This window comes from Hibiscus syriacus, unplaced genomic scaffold (genome assembly GCF_006381635.1).
Source record: "Hibiscus syriacus cultivar Baekdansim isolate YM2019G1 unplaced genomic scaffold, ASM638163v2 tig00111851_pilon, whole genome shotgun sequence".
Classification (NCBI taxonomy): domain Eukaryota; kingdom Viridiplantae; phylum Streptophyta; class Magnoliopsida; order Malvales; family Malvaceae; genus Hibiscus; species Hibiscus syriacus.
In genome coordinates this window covers 670,186-688,496 of record NW_024063203.1, presented here as the reverse complement: position 1 = coordinate 688,496, position 18,311 = coordinate 670,186, and the positions used below count along the sequence as shown (strand labels likewise).

General features: G+C 35.3%; 1 protein-coding gene, 1 long non-coding RNA gene and 1 pseudogene across 3 annotated transcripts; 2 read left to right on the top strand and 1 right to left on the bottom strand.

Moving 5' to 3' along the window:
- Positions 1 to 353: 353 nt before the first annotated feature.
- On the bottom strand, positions 354 to 4,505 carry LOC120172497 (annotated as a pseudogene).
- Positions 4,506 to 6,254: 1,749 nt separating this feature from the next.
- LOC120172444 lies at positions 6,255 to 7,507 on the top strand. The gene is made up of 3 exons (XR_005520969.1): positions 6,255 to 6,352; positions 6,665 to 6,722; positions 7,271 to 7,507. It is a non-coding gene; the product is annotated as an uncharacterized LOC120172444 (long non-coding RNA).
- A 570-nt stretch (positions 7,508 to 8,077) lies between these two features.
- LOC120172443 lies at positions 8,078 to 15,496 on the top strand. Of its 2 annotated transcripts, XM_039179895.1 has the most exons (6): positions 8,078 to 8,162; positions 8,451 to 8,577; positions 8,655 to 8,702; positions 9,201 to 9,297; positions 14,254 to 14,541; positions 14,954 to 15,496. In XM_039179895.1, the coding sequence occupies exons 4-6, from the start codon at positions 9,259 to 9,261 to the stop codon at positions 15,428 to 15,430; spliced, it is 804 nt and encodes a 267-aa protein (XP_039035826.1). In that variant the 5' UTR covers positions 8,078 to 8,162; positions 8,451 to 8,577; positions 8,655 to 8,702; positions 9,201 to 9,258; the 3' UTR covers positions 15,431 to 15,496. The 2 variants fall into 2 exon arrangements, with proteins under 2 accessions (XP_039035826.1, XP_039035827.1); XM_039179896.1 differs by lacking the exon at positions 8,655 to 8,702.
- The last annotated feature ends 2,815 nt before the right edge of the window (positions 15,497 to 18,311 follow it).

The window sequence follows — 18,311 nt, the reverse complement described above, 5'->3', positions numbered from 1 at the left end:
ACTTTTAACAGCCGGAACAGTAACAACGAAAATGACTTCCATTTTAGTGAGATTATATGAACAAATGCCCAAACCTAAATCGTGTACAATATCTTAGAACCCCCTTGACACATTTTTCAACTACAAGAATCGTCCTAATTTGATCTCTGAATCATAATGAGGATCGATCAACTAATGAATTTCATATCTGGATTAGAAAGATCGCACTCGTAATAGACTTCTGTAATACTCGGTTCTGATTAGTTAACTAATAAATCAAATACCAATAGTCGCATAAAAAGTTGCTACTGAAAATATGCCACTAAATGCCCAAAAGCTGCTATCCAAGTTTATTGATGCAAAATTAGTGTGTCATAGATAAGCACAGCTTCCTCATATATGATTCAAATCGCCAGTTAACACAATCTTGGCTTAGGGTTTTTTTTCCCCTTCCCAAAAACAGAAACTTGTCATTAAACACTGAATAAACGAAATGAAGTTGATCTAATCCCCATAGAAAAGAAACCTCGGACATTAAAAAAAAAAACAAGTATCTACATGAACATATATGTGTCGTACATATAGGATAATGCAATAACCACGTTTAAGTTTTCTTACTTATTCCTCCAACCCAAGCCAGCGTACACAGGTTGGTATCTTTTCCCCAACTGTGTCCTCAATAGTAGGCCTTTCGAGGATTGTTCTGCATGAAAATACAGCGTCATGTTTAGATCAATTCAAGGCCTAAATATTAGTATCTACTTCAGAGTTGCACCATTGCTCGTAAAGGAAAACATTAAATACCAGGGGATTTGGTCTGTGTCGATAGCCAAGCATCATTCGCTTCTTGTATTGCTCATATATATCATCCTCTGCAGTCACTTCTCCGGGATTCTGAGCGCCGACCCCCAAATTGTTCATCTTCACATCACCAGCCATGATTGGATTTGAAATACCATTCCTGGAACTCCCTAAACCATCACCTACAAACCATGAAGCCAAGGTATTATACTTCTCACTTAGAGAGAAATGGATGAACAGCATACTAGTGATGCTCCAAGGATTCATCAAACCATTCCAGAAAAACAATCAGAATGGCATAAGAGCACATGATATATAAAAGAAATCAAGCATGCTTCAGTGAAATGTGGAAAAATATCGTCACATCTATATTACGCTCACAGCATGTATAAAAGCAATATAAAAAAACTGGTCAGGTTCACAAACCATTTTAAGTTTAATGCAATATTAATAGTTCAATAATACTCCAGGAAAAAGAAGCCAGCATTTGCATCATCACTTGATTGCAAGATACAGAAAAGAATAATTGCAACGAGCATTTAAACCCTTCGAGATGATTTATCTAAACTCTCAGTTCTCATGATTCCTTTTGGCCCAGGATTTAATATTGAGCTTCAAACACTCGGTTAACACAGGTCAGGCCAGAGATGTGCAAGCATAAAAAATTAAAAAAGAGAGATAAAACACCTTCTTTCCAACCCATTTTTGACAAGAGTTTATGCCCAACATTATCAGACTGGATCTTTGCTTTCTGCGCAGTTTCCTTTGCAGCTTTTTGTGCCGCAGCATCATTGCAGGCAGCCAAGAACTTTTCAAGTTCTTCCTGTGGAATATAATCACCCATATGATGACCTTCTTTGCAGGAGCACCTAAGCAACAAAAAGGAAATGTTTTAGCAGTAAGGGAAAGAAAACAGTATGTCGATGTGAACGCACAAACACCCATTTCAGTCGGGACAAAGATTCACCTTGAAGGGAAGGAGGTGGTGGCATCTCATCTTTGGATTGCTTAGGCATTCTCCTCTTCTCTTCCTGAGCAGCTTTCTTCATGTAAAACTCCATCATTGCAATAGGATCGGAACCTGCTGGTGCACTGGATGAGCCTGCACCTTAGAAAAAATGTATATAACATCAGGCAAACAAAATTGTCCATTGGTATGTCTGTTTATATCAATATACAATTGCAAGTTGATAATAATCAATGGTTGTTCATATCAAATTACACTCTAGAAGGATGATTTAACAGAAAAGAAAAATGATGTATACCATTGATAAACAGCTGTAAGTGTAGATTAGCCAAAAAGTAAAAGAATGGTTGATATTAAAACCCAATAGTGGTACAATAACACTTTCAAATTATTTTAATAAAAATTATCAACCACCTTTAAACAGACAGATGGACATAGAGTAGACATTTGAAGAATTTGCAAGAGAAAAGAAAGAATGACAAATTTTCATTCAAAGAACTTGATAACTCTAATCATAGAAAGCCAAGGAAAGCCACAGTCGTATTCATTATTTCATCCAACAAAGCAACTAACAGCAAATATCTCATGAATCATCACCTGCTCTTCCCACCGAATTCACTGAAGATCTAGGCTCCTCATTGTCATATAAAGCAGAGGCAGGTGTTTGATAACTTGATTGCTGTGGAATTTCCCTGATAGAGCTGCTTGTGGACTTAGAAGCTGAAATACCAGTACCGCATAGATAAAGAATTAAATATGTCATTACACAAGGGCAATACATTTTAAATTAGATAAAACTGCCAATAAAAAATGCAGTTAGAGCATACAGATCCAAGGAGTTCCTATCTAACATAATGATAAAGGGGGGAAAAGTTGCTCACCACTTTGAGGAGTTTGTTGTTCCTTGTTCTGTGAAAGAGCTTTTTCCTCCTCAGCAAGCCGATATGCATAGTATTGTAATCGGAGCAACTCTCATCAAAAAGGAATCTGAACAAATTAGAATATCAAGTACACAAAACATGTCCAATAGGAAAATAAATGCACTCATGGACACAGAGCATATTTAACGTAAAAATATTGATGCAAAACGAACATACATGAAAGTGTGTCTCCAGGGTTTTTTTGACGAGTAATATGTTCAATTGCCTTCCATTTTTTGCAACAAAACTAGCTAGTTTGTCAGCAACATTCTTCACAGTAAGATCGCTTGGGGAAGGTGTGCTGCATATTACTTATAAACTGATTAATACCAAGAGCATGAAGAGAGAATGCAAATAACTCTTGTAGCAGGTGGCCACATCCAAATCTTTCATTGAACATCTCTTTCCACCAAAGAGATATGCTGCCACAAATTAACTCTCATCTACTTTAAGATCAGAAAAGATGGCCAGATGACTTCATAATCACAGCAGCTTATGAAGGGGACTATTTAACCTAGACACCCATTAATTGTATCTTTACAAGAAGAGAAAACGAAGAATTTTTATCTAGACCTCTATTTAAGTCAATGAGAACATAAACGCGAGCAAAATAAACTAGTAGTTGAAACATTCAAATGCCCAATCTAGTTGGAGATGTATCTGACATGCAACCTAAGCAAGTAAAATCCTTGAGTACCATCCATCACAAACAGCAACACAATATAAAAAAAGGAGTAATTACCAACATCCACTTGTTTTGAAGCATGTTCAGAGGCATCGGATCGATCCAATTTTTGCTTTTTAATTGGTTTGTCATCTACCAACTTCCCTGCATCCTGGTCCTCTTCATCCTCATCTGCACCCAACTTAACAGGAGGTGCGATGAGCTTTGATTTCTGTTTCAAGCTGAAGGCAAGTTTGCCTCCTGAAGGAGTTTGGGCGGTCTTGCGTTCCATGGCTACTTTATTAAAGGCAAATGAAGGCTTGGGAGCTGAAGACCCTTTTACAACTTTGGGTGGTTTAGATTCCTCTAAAACTGTAGCCTTGTCTTTCTCATCCTTCTGTTGTTGAAGCTGTTTAAACCTCTCCATGAAGGAACCATCATTAACAAAAAGGCTAGATGGCACTCCTTTCTCCATTGACAAAGAGAAGCCTGCACTTTAAAAGCTATTGACAGGAAGAAGTCTCTGCTGGACAAGGAAAGCTTCCAAGATATTTAGATGTTGCAGTGGGTCTTAAGGTATGATTATTATAACACATAGTTCTACTATATCACACACAAGAAAAAAAAAACCAAGATAAGCTCAGCAGTTAAACGAGAAAGATAAACGATAATAAAATAGGTGTAACCCACACAAATTAATTACGACGTCAAAACAGGACGATAACAGCCATCAGCTGATCATTGGATTCTCCAGGACCGATAACAGCCATCAGCTGATCAATTGGATTCTCCTAACCTATTTTAGGGTTTTTTTCAAAAACATAATACACAACCCTGAATTGATAAAATCAACGTAATTAGATGACAAATAACAGCAAAGAATCAGATCTATGAAGAACCACCAGCATCAGATTCGATCGGAACGCAAACCCGACGGCTGACCGATCGGAATAACAGAAACTTAAAAACAGGGGAAAAAGGTAAAAAGAGGGGGTAATACCGGCTGCGGAACAACCGAGAGAAACTAAGAAAAAGCCCAGAAGAGATGGATGACTTACCTGAAGAGGAGAATATATTGTGGTTTCGAGTTTCGATCTAAGCCTTCAAATCGGAAAAATAATAGAAAATTTACCTTCAAGACGGTTAGGTTTCCAGGGAAAAAAATACTATCATTAGTATTTATATACATTCACAATATATCACGTCAGTCGTCACCACAAAAAATAATATAAATATTTGGCAAAAATGCACTATAGGTCCCTGTACTTTTGAAAAAAAAAAAGTGACTCTTGTATTATTTTTCTCTCAAGGTGGACCTCCAACTCCGAAGATAAACTAGTGTGTACTTTTGACTAACATTTTTCGTCGTTGATCGTTACAGTACTGATGTGGCAGTTCACTGTACTGACATAGTAATCCACGATGTTGACGTGGCAGTCCATGGAGGTTTATGTAGCGGATGACATGACATATGAGTCAAATTAGTAACTCAAATATGGTAGATGGACTGTCATGTCATCACCGTGAATCGACATGTCAACACCGTAAACTGTCGCACGTATACCATAATGATAATTACGCAAAAACGTTGGTCAAAGAACCACATTAAAAGAAAAAATAATACGGTCGCATTGATTTTTTTTTCAAAGTCGAGAAACTTATGATATTTTCTTACCTAAATATTTTTATAATCTCATTAGATTTCGATTTGAAACCGACTTAATAAAGATAATAAATTAAACAATAATTAAAATTTTATATAAACTCTAATTTTGTTGAAAATATGAAGCATTTTTTATGTTGATTAAAAGTGTAAAATTTAGTTTAAGTAAAATTTTATTTTCAATTAAAAAATTATTTCTGTTTATAGATGTTTCAATCACAAGAACGATATCTCTAAAGTACGAAAATTCATTGTTAACTCCAACATCACATTCTAGTTGTGATAAATTAAAAATATAAATTTAATTCTATTAAATAATTTATATTTAAAACGTACATATATTCAAGGATGTGATATATTTTGAGACCATTAATCCTAACTATACTCATCCTGTGATATATTTTATATAATATATTTATAGGTATCGGTTAAATAAAATACATATTAAAATTTTATGAAAAAATATTTATTCTCCGAATGTGACATAATTTTTTTATTTTTTTTAAATTAATAAGTCATCGTAACTCTTGAATTGATAAATTAAACTACAAAATTAACATAAATTTAAAAATTCAGAAAATAAAAAAATCTATATAATATATATAAATACAAAATAACAATAGGATAAATGAGAACGGATAGATACAAAATTATACCTCTTGTAGATTTAATTTTTGTCCATATTCTCGTCTCATTACCTATGAAATAGGGTAAGAACGTAAATGGTCCCCGATTGTAGGGTATTATTTTATTAAGGTCATCAACTATTACAAGCTACAAAATGTTCACCCCGACTATTGAGTATGTTCCAGACTCACATTTTTTCGTTAAAAATTAGTGGTTGTTTAAGTTGGACGTTAACATGATAACTCTTAATTAGGATATTATAGTTGTTTGAGATTTTGGGATCAACTTTTATCATATCACATTCAAAAAGTTAACGTTCTTCTAAAAAAATTATATATTTTAACGAAAAATGATGAGTTTGGAAAATAATGAATAGTCAAGTGACTGTTTTGTAATCGGATCTTCGCAAAATGATCCCATTAACGTTGTCATTTTAGTTATGCTTTAAATATATAAATAGATCAAAACAAAGTTTAGTTATTAAAGGGGAAAAAAAGGAATCCAGTTGGGAGGTTAGTTAAGTTAGGTACAATGTTTGTTTTTCGAAATAAAGGACATACCTTTCCCCGGTTGATCCGTACCCTTCACGGCCCAATACCAATCAAGTTTCGCTGCCATTTCTTCGGCGCCAATTCGAATCTGTTAATTCGTTGCGCGTCGAAATTTTCTGAATCATCCGCAAAAGGTTTCATGGGTAATCGAATTAGTAATTCGAGGAGCGAAGAATTCAAGTCAGTGTTTCTTGAATCTACTTCTAAAAGATTAAAAATGTTGTATATTGTTAATTGCTTCATGTTGGATTTTGGCTTCCTTTTCTCAATCATTTTTCTTTTGCCTTATTTACTCATTTACTGTTAGAGTTAATAAGAATATCCGTTGAATCTTTCAATGTGGATGATCTAGGCTTTAAGAACCTGTTAAATGAAATGAGGGTTAGATTGCTCTTCATCAAGACAAGTTTTCCCCATCAGTTCCATATTATTCATATTTGAGTTTCTTTTTAGAAGATAACTTGTTATTTCCCCCTTTATTGGTTGTTATAGGTTGATCCTAATGGCGGGTGCTGAAAGATGCAGAAATGGTGAAGGGGCACCGTTGGTGGTAAGTATTTGAGCCTTCAAAGTCGGAGGTTAATTTTGTTTGAAGATGCTTTATTCGAATATGTATGCTGTTTCAAGATTTTATTGAGATTTGAGAGGTTCTTTAATTAAGATGTTTAGCTCTTTACTCTGTTTCGAATATCCGTGTCTATTTGTATATGACTATGTCTATGGGGGATATAACGCACTGAAGGCCCTTCAAATTCATGGAAGAACTTAGAAAATGTTGAACATGTACTTGTGTTGGAGAAAGTTGTATCCGACACTCGCATCAAAATCTGAGTAACATAAGTTTCATTTATAATTCGAAGTTGGAATTGATATCTTTGAATTTAGTCTTACATAAGCTGCTTTCTCTTCAGCCTTTTATCTTTGATATCAGTTCTTTGTTAGCAATAACATTTTATTTTCATAACTTGGAATTATAGCTTTCTCTCGCTCTCGCTCTCTGCACCGGGTAAAATTGTTGTCATAGTTCTTTGGTTAATTTCATTAAGACTGCATCTTCCCTTTATCATAAACTTCAAGTAACATCATCCCTTCTGTCAGGCACAAAATGATGATCATGGATTTAACGGGCTTATTCCTCAGTTATTTACCTCACTACCAGCTCTAAATGAAGCTGTTTTTCTCTTGCACAAACAACTAATTACTTTACTGGGCTTTTTCTGATATTGCGGTAAGTTGTTTCTCTTCATCTTGTATTTCTGCTCTCCCTTTTCCGTCTGCAATATTTTTGTTGTACACAAGTCTCATTTTTGTTCTTTTTTCCCTTCTTCTTTTCTGAGATTTAATCAATTCATTAAGACTGCATCTTCCCTTTATCCTAAACTTCAAGTAACATCATCCTTCTGTCAGGCACAAAATGATGATCATGGATTTAACGGGCTTATTCCTCAGTTATTTACCTCACTACCAGCTCTAAATGAAGCTGTTTCTTCTCTTGCACAACACAACTAATACTTTACTGGGCTTTTTTCTGATTTGCGGTAAGTTGTTTCTCTTCATCTTGTATTTCTGCTCTCCCTTTTCCGTCTGCAATATTTTTGTTGTACACAAGTCTCATTTGTTCTTTTTTCCCTTCTTCTTCTGAGATTTAATCATTTGCCTTTGATATTTTCATGTGAAACTTGCTGATAAATCAAACAAATGGTTTCTTCATTTCTTTTGGCTTTTATTTTTCTTCTCATTTATTTTACCCTTGAACTATGGATGTTTTCGTTGAAACTCTTTTGGCAATGTTGCAGGGCTCTTCTGCTAGAGATTCCGTTGTAAATTCAAAGAAATAAAACATTTTTCTGTACCGACTGAGAATGGTTCTGTGATTATTAATCATCCAATTTCAAGTGAGAGCAGCACTGCCTCTGCGGGAGATCCATCTGAAATAACTGGTTCAACTACAAAGTCAGAATGGGAAAAATGGGATTTCCATTTTTCAAGGGTACGTATTCCTGTATGCTAAATTTGAATGTCTTCTATGAGGAAAGTTGTGAAAATGAATGTGATTCGAAAATGCCTCCCATATTTAAATAGTTGTAGTTACAATGCTAAAAGGTCAAAGCATTGCAGTTTTTAAGTTCCACATATGCTCTCAATGAAGCTACTTTTCAATTAAAATCATAGAGTTTTTATGGTTAATAATCTTCCCCTTTTCTTTTGATCTCTATTTCGTGTTCTTAGTGAATAAACAGTTTTAATTATGGTATTCAATCTTTCAAAAATAACTCAGGCTTATGAAAGAGCACAGAGGACTGTTCGTGGATCTGCAGACGATATAGGATGGTTGAAGCGTGATCCTGAGATGCCTCCGGTTGAAGATGGAACTGAGCAGTTTACAGAAATTTAGACAATATTAGGTAAACAGGGCTTTTGCATTTTTGCGTCTATTAACTTGGCAGTTGTACATTCTTGATTAGTTGTCTCATTTTGTTAGGCACGGTCTGCACAAACTACCAAACTCGATTGTTTTTATTGGTACCAGGTATGTTTAGCAATTTTTCCACCTGAAAGCAACAATCTTCGTGCGTGTGCATTGCAAGAGAACAAATTTAGAAACTAACAGGGCTGAATAATCTATTTTGTATCAGCAAAGAAACATATTGTATACCCTTTGCAACTGTTATCAAGAATGTAAATTCATGAATTGCCTCTGCATATATAGTGATTAAGATTCTACATGGGATTTCAACCGATTAAAATCAGTTATGGGGATTCTACTTGGGATTTCAACCAGCTAAAATCAGTCATATGGAAATTTGGAACTAAGAATATGCCAAAATGAACCAAGGCTGAAATGACTTGAATTCAAATTGAAAATCTAACCTAACTTGAGTTCAAATTTGATGCCATTGGGTTGGCATGACAGAAAAAGTAGATGCAGTGAGGGATCTTTGAATTATATCGCGATAATTTCCCCCTTTTGTAACTTTAGATGCAATATTTCCATATCAGTTCATTTTGGTTCTGGCATTTTTGGCAGGTCTTTTCAGCAACCATGGCCTCTCTATTTTGTCAGTACAAAAACAAGTTTTACAAAGATGGGTCTAACTTGTCATATTGCCAAAATTCATAGTGAGGTATATTATTTAATTAGTCTTTGTTGCGGAAGACGGCTATCGGATAGAGCAAAATCGCAACTAATAATTGAGAAAATAAAATGAAGATAAAAAGAGACACAAATTTACGTGGAAAACCCCTAAATTATTAGGGTAAAAAACCACGGGCAACGGTAGAAGAATTTCACTATGAGAAAATAGGAATTACAACCTCTCTCGATCTACCAAGGAGAAAACAGTGATAATTATCTGATAAAAAGGAGAAACAACTCTAAAGAAACTCTCTAAATTCTCTCTAGTATTGGAAGAAAGCTAGAATGCTTTAGGATGGTTTTGAAGCTAAATGAGCTAGGGTATTTATAGTTGAAACGTAAGGACTAATCTTATAAATACCTAAAGTTTAGTGACTAAAGTTTATAATTACCATTTAATTTTCAAACATTATTGCACCTAATTTTGACATTGCAATTAGGTGCCTAACTGAACCAATTTCCAAGTTTTGAAATTTCAACAATCTCCACTTAAAGATTTGATTGGAACAATCATATCTTCACACCATTCTTCTACTTGTACCATCATGTTGCTTACGTCTCTGACAGGCCACAAGAGGATCGACACCAGGTAAATTTATCAGAGTTGATCGCCTTCGTCTTGAAATCTGCTATGTTGTCTTTGGTTGGATTCTGTATATCTATCGTTCCTTTTTCCACTTTTTCACGAATGAATGGTACTGAACTCGTATGTGCTTAGTCCTGAATGAAATGCTGGATTCCTTGCTAAATGCAAGGCGCTTTGACTGTCACAAACAGAGAGACATACTCTTGATTGTGCCCAAGCTCCTCCAATAGCATCTTCAACCAAATTGCTCTTTACTGGCTTGTGTAGCTGCTACATATTCTGCCTCTGTTGTGAACGTAGCCACAACTGACTACAATTTTGAAACCCAGCTTACAGCTCCACCAGCAACTTTGAACAATATCATGTAGTAGATTTGCTTTTATCCAAATCCCCTGCATAGTCAGAATCTACATACCCATAATTAGTAAGTTTGATCCTCCGTAACATAATGCAACATTTGAGGTCCCTTTGATGTATCTTAGGATCCTCTTTACTGTATTCCAATGCTCTTGCCTGGATCGCCATTGTACGACTAACCACTCCCACTGCTTGTGCAATGTCTGGTCTTGTGCATCATAGCGAACATTAAACTTCCCACTGCTGATGCATATAGTACTCGAGACATCCATCCTCCTCTTCACTGCTAGGACTCATACTGGAGGATAATTTGAAGTAATAGGAAGAGGGGTAGAAATTGGCTTACAATCTTGCATGTTGGAATCATGACAAGATCTTCTTCAAGTAATTCTTTTGTGAAAGCCAAATCTTCCTATACTTCTGTCTCGGTGAATTTGCATCCCTAGAATTGTTTGTGATCCCAAGTCCTTCATTTCAAATTCCCTAGCCAGTTGTGCCTTCAATTCTCAATATGATCTTGTTGGGTCCTGCAACCAATATGGCATCCACATACACAGCAAAATAACAAAATCGTTATCACCAGACCTCTTGAAATAAACACAAGGGTCTGCATTAAGTGAGATTGCCAAAACTACTCGAACTGTTGTTAGTCGAACCACAGGAGAAAATATTTCATTGAAATCAATACCTTCTTTTTGAGCATATCCTTGACCACCAGTCTTGCACGATACCTCTCAACTTGATCGTCACCATTTCGCTTGATTTTGAAGACCCATTTGTACCAATTGGCTTCCTTCCTTGTGGTAGTGGCACAAGGTCCCATGTATTATTTTTATGAAGGGCTTCGATTCTTCTTGCATCGCCATCATCCACAGTGAAGCATCTGAGTTGTTTATTGCCTCCTGGTATGTGATGGCTCACCGTCCTCTGTTAAAAGGCAGTATGCAATATTACCTTCTATAACATAATCTGAGTGCCAATTGGGACGTCTTCTCACACGATCTGATTGACGAGTTGTTGGAGCTTCAGAACTCTCTGGTTCTTGTTCATCATGTGCTGGTTCTGCTTCAGAATAATCTCCTCTTCAAACTCTTTTCCACATGTATCTAAGTAGTCTCTGACTTTTCAGCGCTATCATCTTCTTTTCTTGTAGTTATCTTCTACAAAGATAACATCTCTACTAATGATCACTTTGCGGGCAGTGAGATCCCATAAGCGATACCCCTTTACTCCATCAGCATACCCCAAGAATTTGCATTTCCTAGATTTTGGATCCAACTTTGAAATTTCTTGAGATTTGTATATCACATACACTATACTTCCAAATATATGGAGGTTTGAATAGTCAGCTGGTTTTCCAGTCCACATCTCCATTGGTGTCTTCAGCTCTACTGCAGTTGATGGAGCTCGATTCATCAAATAACAGGCGGTATTGACTGCTTCAGCCCAGAATGATTTTTCTAGGCCTACATCCCTCAACATTGCTCTTGTTATTTCTAACAAGTTTCTGTTCATCCGCTATGCCACTCCATTTTGTTGAGGAGTGTTCGCCACTGTGAACTGTCTTTTGATGCCTTATTTCCTGCAAAAGTCATCAAATTCTTCGCTTGTGTATTCTCCTCCATTATCTGTTCTGAAACACTTGATCTTATTTCCAGAATCAAGTTCCACCCGCGCTTTGAAGTTTTTGAAAGTTGAAAACACGTCTGACTTCTTCTTAATAGGGTGCACCCAACATCTCTTGGAGTAGTCATCAATAAATGAGACAAAGTATTTTGCTCCACCTAGGGACATTATTGGTGCTTGCCATACGTCAGAGTGAACCAATTCTAGAACACTTTTGCCTCTAGAATTTGATGTGTTGAATTTCAACCGGTGCTGCTTACTTGTTATGCAATGCTCACACAAAGGAAGTGATACCTTTGTTAAGCCTGGAAGTAGCTTTTGCTCCAAAAGGACCTTCATTCCTTGTTCTGACATGTGTCCAAGTTTCTGATGCCATAGCATTGCCGAATCTGAACTACATGAGGCAACAGAGGCTTCTGCTTCTACCAAAGTCTCTCCCTTCAGCATGTACAAGTTTGCAGCTATTTTTTCGCCTTTCAGCACCACAAGCGCTCCACGGAACACCTTCATGATTTCTTTCCGTGTTTTAATCTTGCTTGCATTATTATCCAACAATCCGTAGGATAATAAATTTTTCTTCAGGCCTTTCACATGCCGCACATCTCGAACAACTTTAATTGTTTCATCATATATCTTCAATTTGATGGTTCTCACACCAACGATTTCTAAGACATGATCATTGCAACTATACACAGATCCTCCTGAGACAGGTTCATAATGATGGAACCATTCTCTTCTTGAGGTCATGTGATATGTCGCTCTCGAATCAATGAGCCATATATCTGCAAATCTTTTTCTGCCTTCCACAGTGGTTCACGCTTCACAGCATAGAGCATCTCCATCATCTGAAGTGTTTGCAGTATTGCCTTGTGGATTAGAGTTTTTATTTAGACTCCAACAATTCTTCTTCAAGTGACCCTTCTTTCCACAGTGGTAGCACTTTAAATTCTTCTTGCTCCTCAACTTCGATCTACCATGTTTATGACTGTTGCTTTGGCCACGTTCTGTTGATCTCCCTCTCATCGTTGTCATCGTTGTCATCGCTTATGCTTGTTACAGATTTACTTGTCTGTCTTCCTTGTTCTTGCGCCGATTTTCTTCTTGTATAATAGCAGCTGCAACGTCATCGAAGACTAGACTGGTGACATTACTGTTTGCCAAGTTGATGATGAGTTGATCATATGAATCCGGTAGACTTTGAAGTAGAAGTTCAGCACGTTCTTGTTCTCCTATTTTACAGCTTAAGGATGTAAGCTGAGAAAATAAGGTGTTCAGTGTATTTAAATGCTCCGTCACTGAAGTAGATTCTGACATACGGAGAGTGTACAATTTCCTCTTAAGGAAAATTTTATTGTGCAACGATGTGGCCTCGTACAATTTGGTAAGATGATCACATATCTCCTTAGCTGTCTTCTTCTCCTCGATGCTTGACAATACTTCATCTGCTAATGCTAGATGAAAGTTTGTCATAGCATTCCCGTCCATCTGGTTCCATTTGATGTCATCTGTGAAATCCACCGGTCTTTCATTGATAGCCGCTAGACACCCTTCTTTCCTTAGGATGGCCTTCATCTTCAATTTCCACAATGAGAAATTTCTCCCATTGAATTTTTCAATATCAAATTTCGTTGCCATAGCTTCTTTTACGGATAGCTCCCACTATTTCACTATCGTGAATAGTTCTCTGGAACCTTCAAAGAATGGGTAATAACTTCTTATTTTCTTATGCTGGAGGATCCACCTTTTGGTGGCAACCACAAAGACAATAAGCATATATTACACACTCTAATCTAGCTCGGATACCAATTGTTGCGGAAGACGGCTATCGGATAGAGCAAAATAGCAACTGATAATTTGAGAAAATAAAAATGAAGATAAAAAGAGATACAAAATTTATGTGGAAAACCCCTAAATTATATAGGGTAAAAAACAACGGGCAACGGTAGAAGAATTTCACTATGAGAAAATAGGAATTACAACCTCTCTCAATCTACCAAGGAGAAAACAGTGATTATTCTCTCTTGATAAAAATGAGAAAACAACTCTCAAGAAACTCTCTAAATTCTCTCTAGTATTGGAAGAAAGCTATAATGCTTTGGGATGGTTTTGAAGCTAAATGAGCTAGGGTATTTATAGTTGAAACTTAAGGACTAATCTTATAAATACCCTAAAGTTTAGTGACTAAAGTTTATAATTTATCCATTTAATTTTCAAACATTATTGCACCTAATTTTGACATTGTTGCACCTAATTTTAACATTGCAATATTAGGTGCCTAACTTGAACTAATTTTCCAAGCTTTGACATTTCAACAGTCTTCAATTCCACTGCTCTGTGCTTTTTAGTCTATACTGAACGTTGACAATTACTGATCAGGCCTCAGTTGAGAAAAATGCCAAAGAAATAAAAGATTGCATTGAGGAAATGTATTGGGGTTCCAACAAACGTGTTTTGCTTCTGGGGCATAGCAAAGGTGGAGTAGATGCCGCGGCTGCTTTATCTATCTATTGGTCTGACCTGAAGGATAAGGTTGCTGGGTTGGCAATAGCACAGAGTCCATATGGTGGAAGCCCTGTAGCTTCGGATATCTTGAGAGAAGGACAACTTGGTGATTATGTGAATGTACGGAAACTTTTGGAGATTCTGATTTGCAAAGTCATTAAGGTATGATATTTTCTTTCCTCTCAAGCGTGTACAAATAATTGGTTGTATCATTATATGCAATTATGTCTGCTGCAACTTGCCAACTTCTGAGTTTCCATGGGAGAAACTTGACACTTGCTTTGGTATTTGAGTGATTTTTTCCTCTTTATACGGAAGAAGGGTTGCTTTATAGATGAGTCCACTTTCTAGTGTAGTAATCTATTTTAGTAATTGCTATGTTGTTTTGATGCTTCGTTTTTCTTGAACTACTCGTGACCGACGGCCATACCATCTTTAAGGTTACGAGAATATGATCCTCCGCTTATAAGTTATATCCGATGTTGAAACCCTTTTTTGAGTAACATAAATAATTTGCTTCTCTTCACATTTCATTTATCTAACAATATGTGCATGAATAATTCCGACTGTAAAGGGGGACATGCAAGCTTTGGAAGACTTGACTTACGCGAAGAGGAAGGAATTTTTGAAGAAACACTGTTTACCTAAGGAGCTTCCTGTTGTTTCTTTTCATACCGAAGCCGGCATCACTCCTGCCGGTCTGGCTACATTATCTCATATTGCTCATGCGGAACTACCATTGATGGCTACCCTCTCTGATGGCCAGCCAGCAAGGTTGCCCGTGGTCATGCCCCTCAGTGCTGCTATGGCCGCATGCGCGCAGTTGCTGCAGGTCAGATATGGTGAAAAGAGCGATGGGGTTGTGGCGTGCTGTGATGCAGAAGCCCCGGGATCCATTGCGGTCCGGACACAACGTAAATTAGACCATGCCTGGATGGTTTATTCATCATTGAATGACGACCCTTCCGAACCAGATGCAACGCAAGTGTGCGAGGGTCTTTTAACACTGCTCGTAGAAGTTGGACAGAAAAAAAGACACCACTATCGGTGAGAGATGAATGAGGTAAAGGTGGCTTGTGTCATTGCCACACTTGGTTGTAATGAATGTCAACTGAGAAGCTGAGGTTCTTCTAAATTCTATTTGGCCAACAGGTAAGGGTGAACGTTTGATCGGATAGAATCGAGTTATTTAAGTTGATGAGTCCTATTTTATAACTCATATTTGATTTGATTTTTTTTTGAATTGAGTCGAGTTAATAAAATTCAAGTCAAATTAAATCGAGTCGGGTTGTTAAAGTTTATATTTAAATTTAATTGTAAATATTATAATATTATGTATTATTGATTTCAATAAATGATTTTTATAACTATATATATATCTTTATATTTTTTCATATGTGATATATTTTATTGTACAAAATAGCTTGAAAATCAATTCATTAATTATATAAATTTTGAGTTATTCGAATTCTATTTTATAACTCAACTTGAATTTACTCTTTTTTTTTTGAATTAAATCGAGTTTATTAAATTATAACTTGAAATTAATTTAAATCAAATCTTTTTAGTCGATTTGAGTTTTGCTTCCCCTTACGAACAGGGCATCGGTAGCTCCATTGAAGCCTGAATTGTTACGATGATGAAAGCGTATACGTCATTGTTGTACATAGTTAACCTCTTAAGTTATCTCGACGCAAATTTGAGTGTCGGGAACGGGCGTATATAAGATACGTGTCGGATTTCAGTATATAGTGTATTTTCCATGGAAGCCAGCTTAGCGGAGACTCATGCAGTAATTGCAGGAGATCGGTTGGGGACTATGGTTGGCAGCGTGTTGCGGTGGAGTATGATTCTTAACTCGTGATTAACAAGCTGCGACGTCAAACAAATGATATTTCACCGTTTGGAATTCATTTGATTGAGGTGGATAACCTATGAAATTAGGTCGGGTTTAATACAATTATTTAGATTATGTATTCTAGACCTATTAATAATATCTTTTTTTTTATTTTTTAAATTCTCTCTTTTCATTCTCATCTAAGTAGGATTATATTTAAAATTCATAAAAAAACAACGTATTTTAAATCAATGTCACATTATTTGATTAAACTTCAAAAAATAATTTAATTTAGTATCATTGTCGATATAATATATAATGGTACGTTAGATTGAATGAAATGACCATCCAGCTCAGTTTGTAGAGTACAAGGCTCTTAACTTTGGGGTCGTGGGACGAATTCCATGGACGGCATTTCATAATTCGGAGGTCTCCTACGAAAACTGTTCTCAACTTGGCATTTAGGGCAGTCTACTATTCTACATCCCCTTATCCCATTACATATGAGAATAATGGTTAGCTAATTTTTTTTTACGTGAGATTGAACCTACTTTGGCATTCAATATCCTCCTATATATGAATTGGGGATACGAGTACTTTGGGCATTGTATCAAAAAATTTAAAAGGTAAAATACACAAGTGAACGCTAAATTATATTAAAACAATCTTTTTGGTAATAATCATTGCGTAACAGCTTATTAAGTTTATTTAACATTTATAACAGTATGATAAAATTTAATAATCGCTTTATAACTATTTGAAAATTTTAGGATAAATTACGTGTTTAGTAAGTAAACTGTTAATTTTGGTCTATTTTATTACCTAAAATTTATTATTTTTTCAAAATAATATCTAAAATTTAGTTTTTGTTTCATTTTGGTACCCTGTCATTAAAAATTATAGTTTTTGTTTCATTTTAGTACAATGTTCAAAATTTAACGTTAAGTTTTGGAAAAAAATGAAAGTTTATGCACTAAAACGGACCAAAACTGATAATTTAGGTAATAAATGTGTTAATTTTTAACGACGGGTACTAAAATGAAATGAAAACTAAACAATATGTATGATTTTAAAACAATTGAAAGTTTAAATACTAAAACGAATAAAAATTGATAGTTTAGATACAAAATGTGTAGTTTACCCAAAAAATTAGTGGTCATTTTATAATATTTAAAAGGGTTAACTACATGAAATATCACTTACTTTTATGGTTTGTATACTTTTGGTCACTGATTTAAAAAAACATAAGATACGACCATTTTATTTTTTATTTAACTAAGATGTGGTCACTTTCTTTTTTGTTTAATTAAGATGTGGTCACTCCGAGTTAACTTTCGGTAACATCAATTAAATATTTTGGTAGAATCATATTTGGTCCCTGTTATTTTACATATTCTCTTAATTTAGTCATACTTTTAATAAATTAAAATAAATTTAATCCTTCAATCGAATGATGTCACGTGTCATGCCACGTAGTGGTGAGCGTTCGATCAAGCAGAGTCGAGTAAAAAAAATTTAAGTTATTCAAGTTGATGAGTCCTATTTTATAACTCGAAGTTGACTTAAAAAAATTTCGAGTCAAGTCGAATCAAATTTTTGAGTTTATGTTTAAATTTAATTATGAGTATTTATAATATTATGATATTATTTGATTCCAATTTAAATGATCTTTTATAACCATATACAATACATGTGTACTTCTTCATATTTTTTTCATATGTGATATGCATTTTATGATAAAAAGTCAAAAGACTCAACTCAAACTTGAAAATCAATCCACTAATTACTAAAATTTTCAAGTCATTCGAGTTGTATTTTACAACTCGGTTTAAACTTAAAAATTTTTGAGTCAAGTCGGGTTTATGAAAGTTAATCCTCTGACCAAACGGTGACACGTGACATTAGGGGTGAGCGAAATTCAACTCAACTCGAAGAACCTTTTTTCAACTCGACTCGAAAAAATTCTAAGTTCAAATCGAGTTGGAAAATACAACTTGAATAACTTGAAAATTTTAGTAATTAGTTGATTGATTTTCAAGTTTGAGTTGAGTCTCTCGATTTTGTATCATAAATGTATATCACATATGGGGAAAAA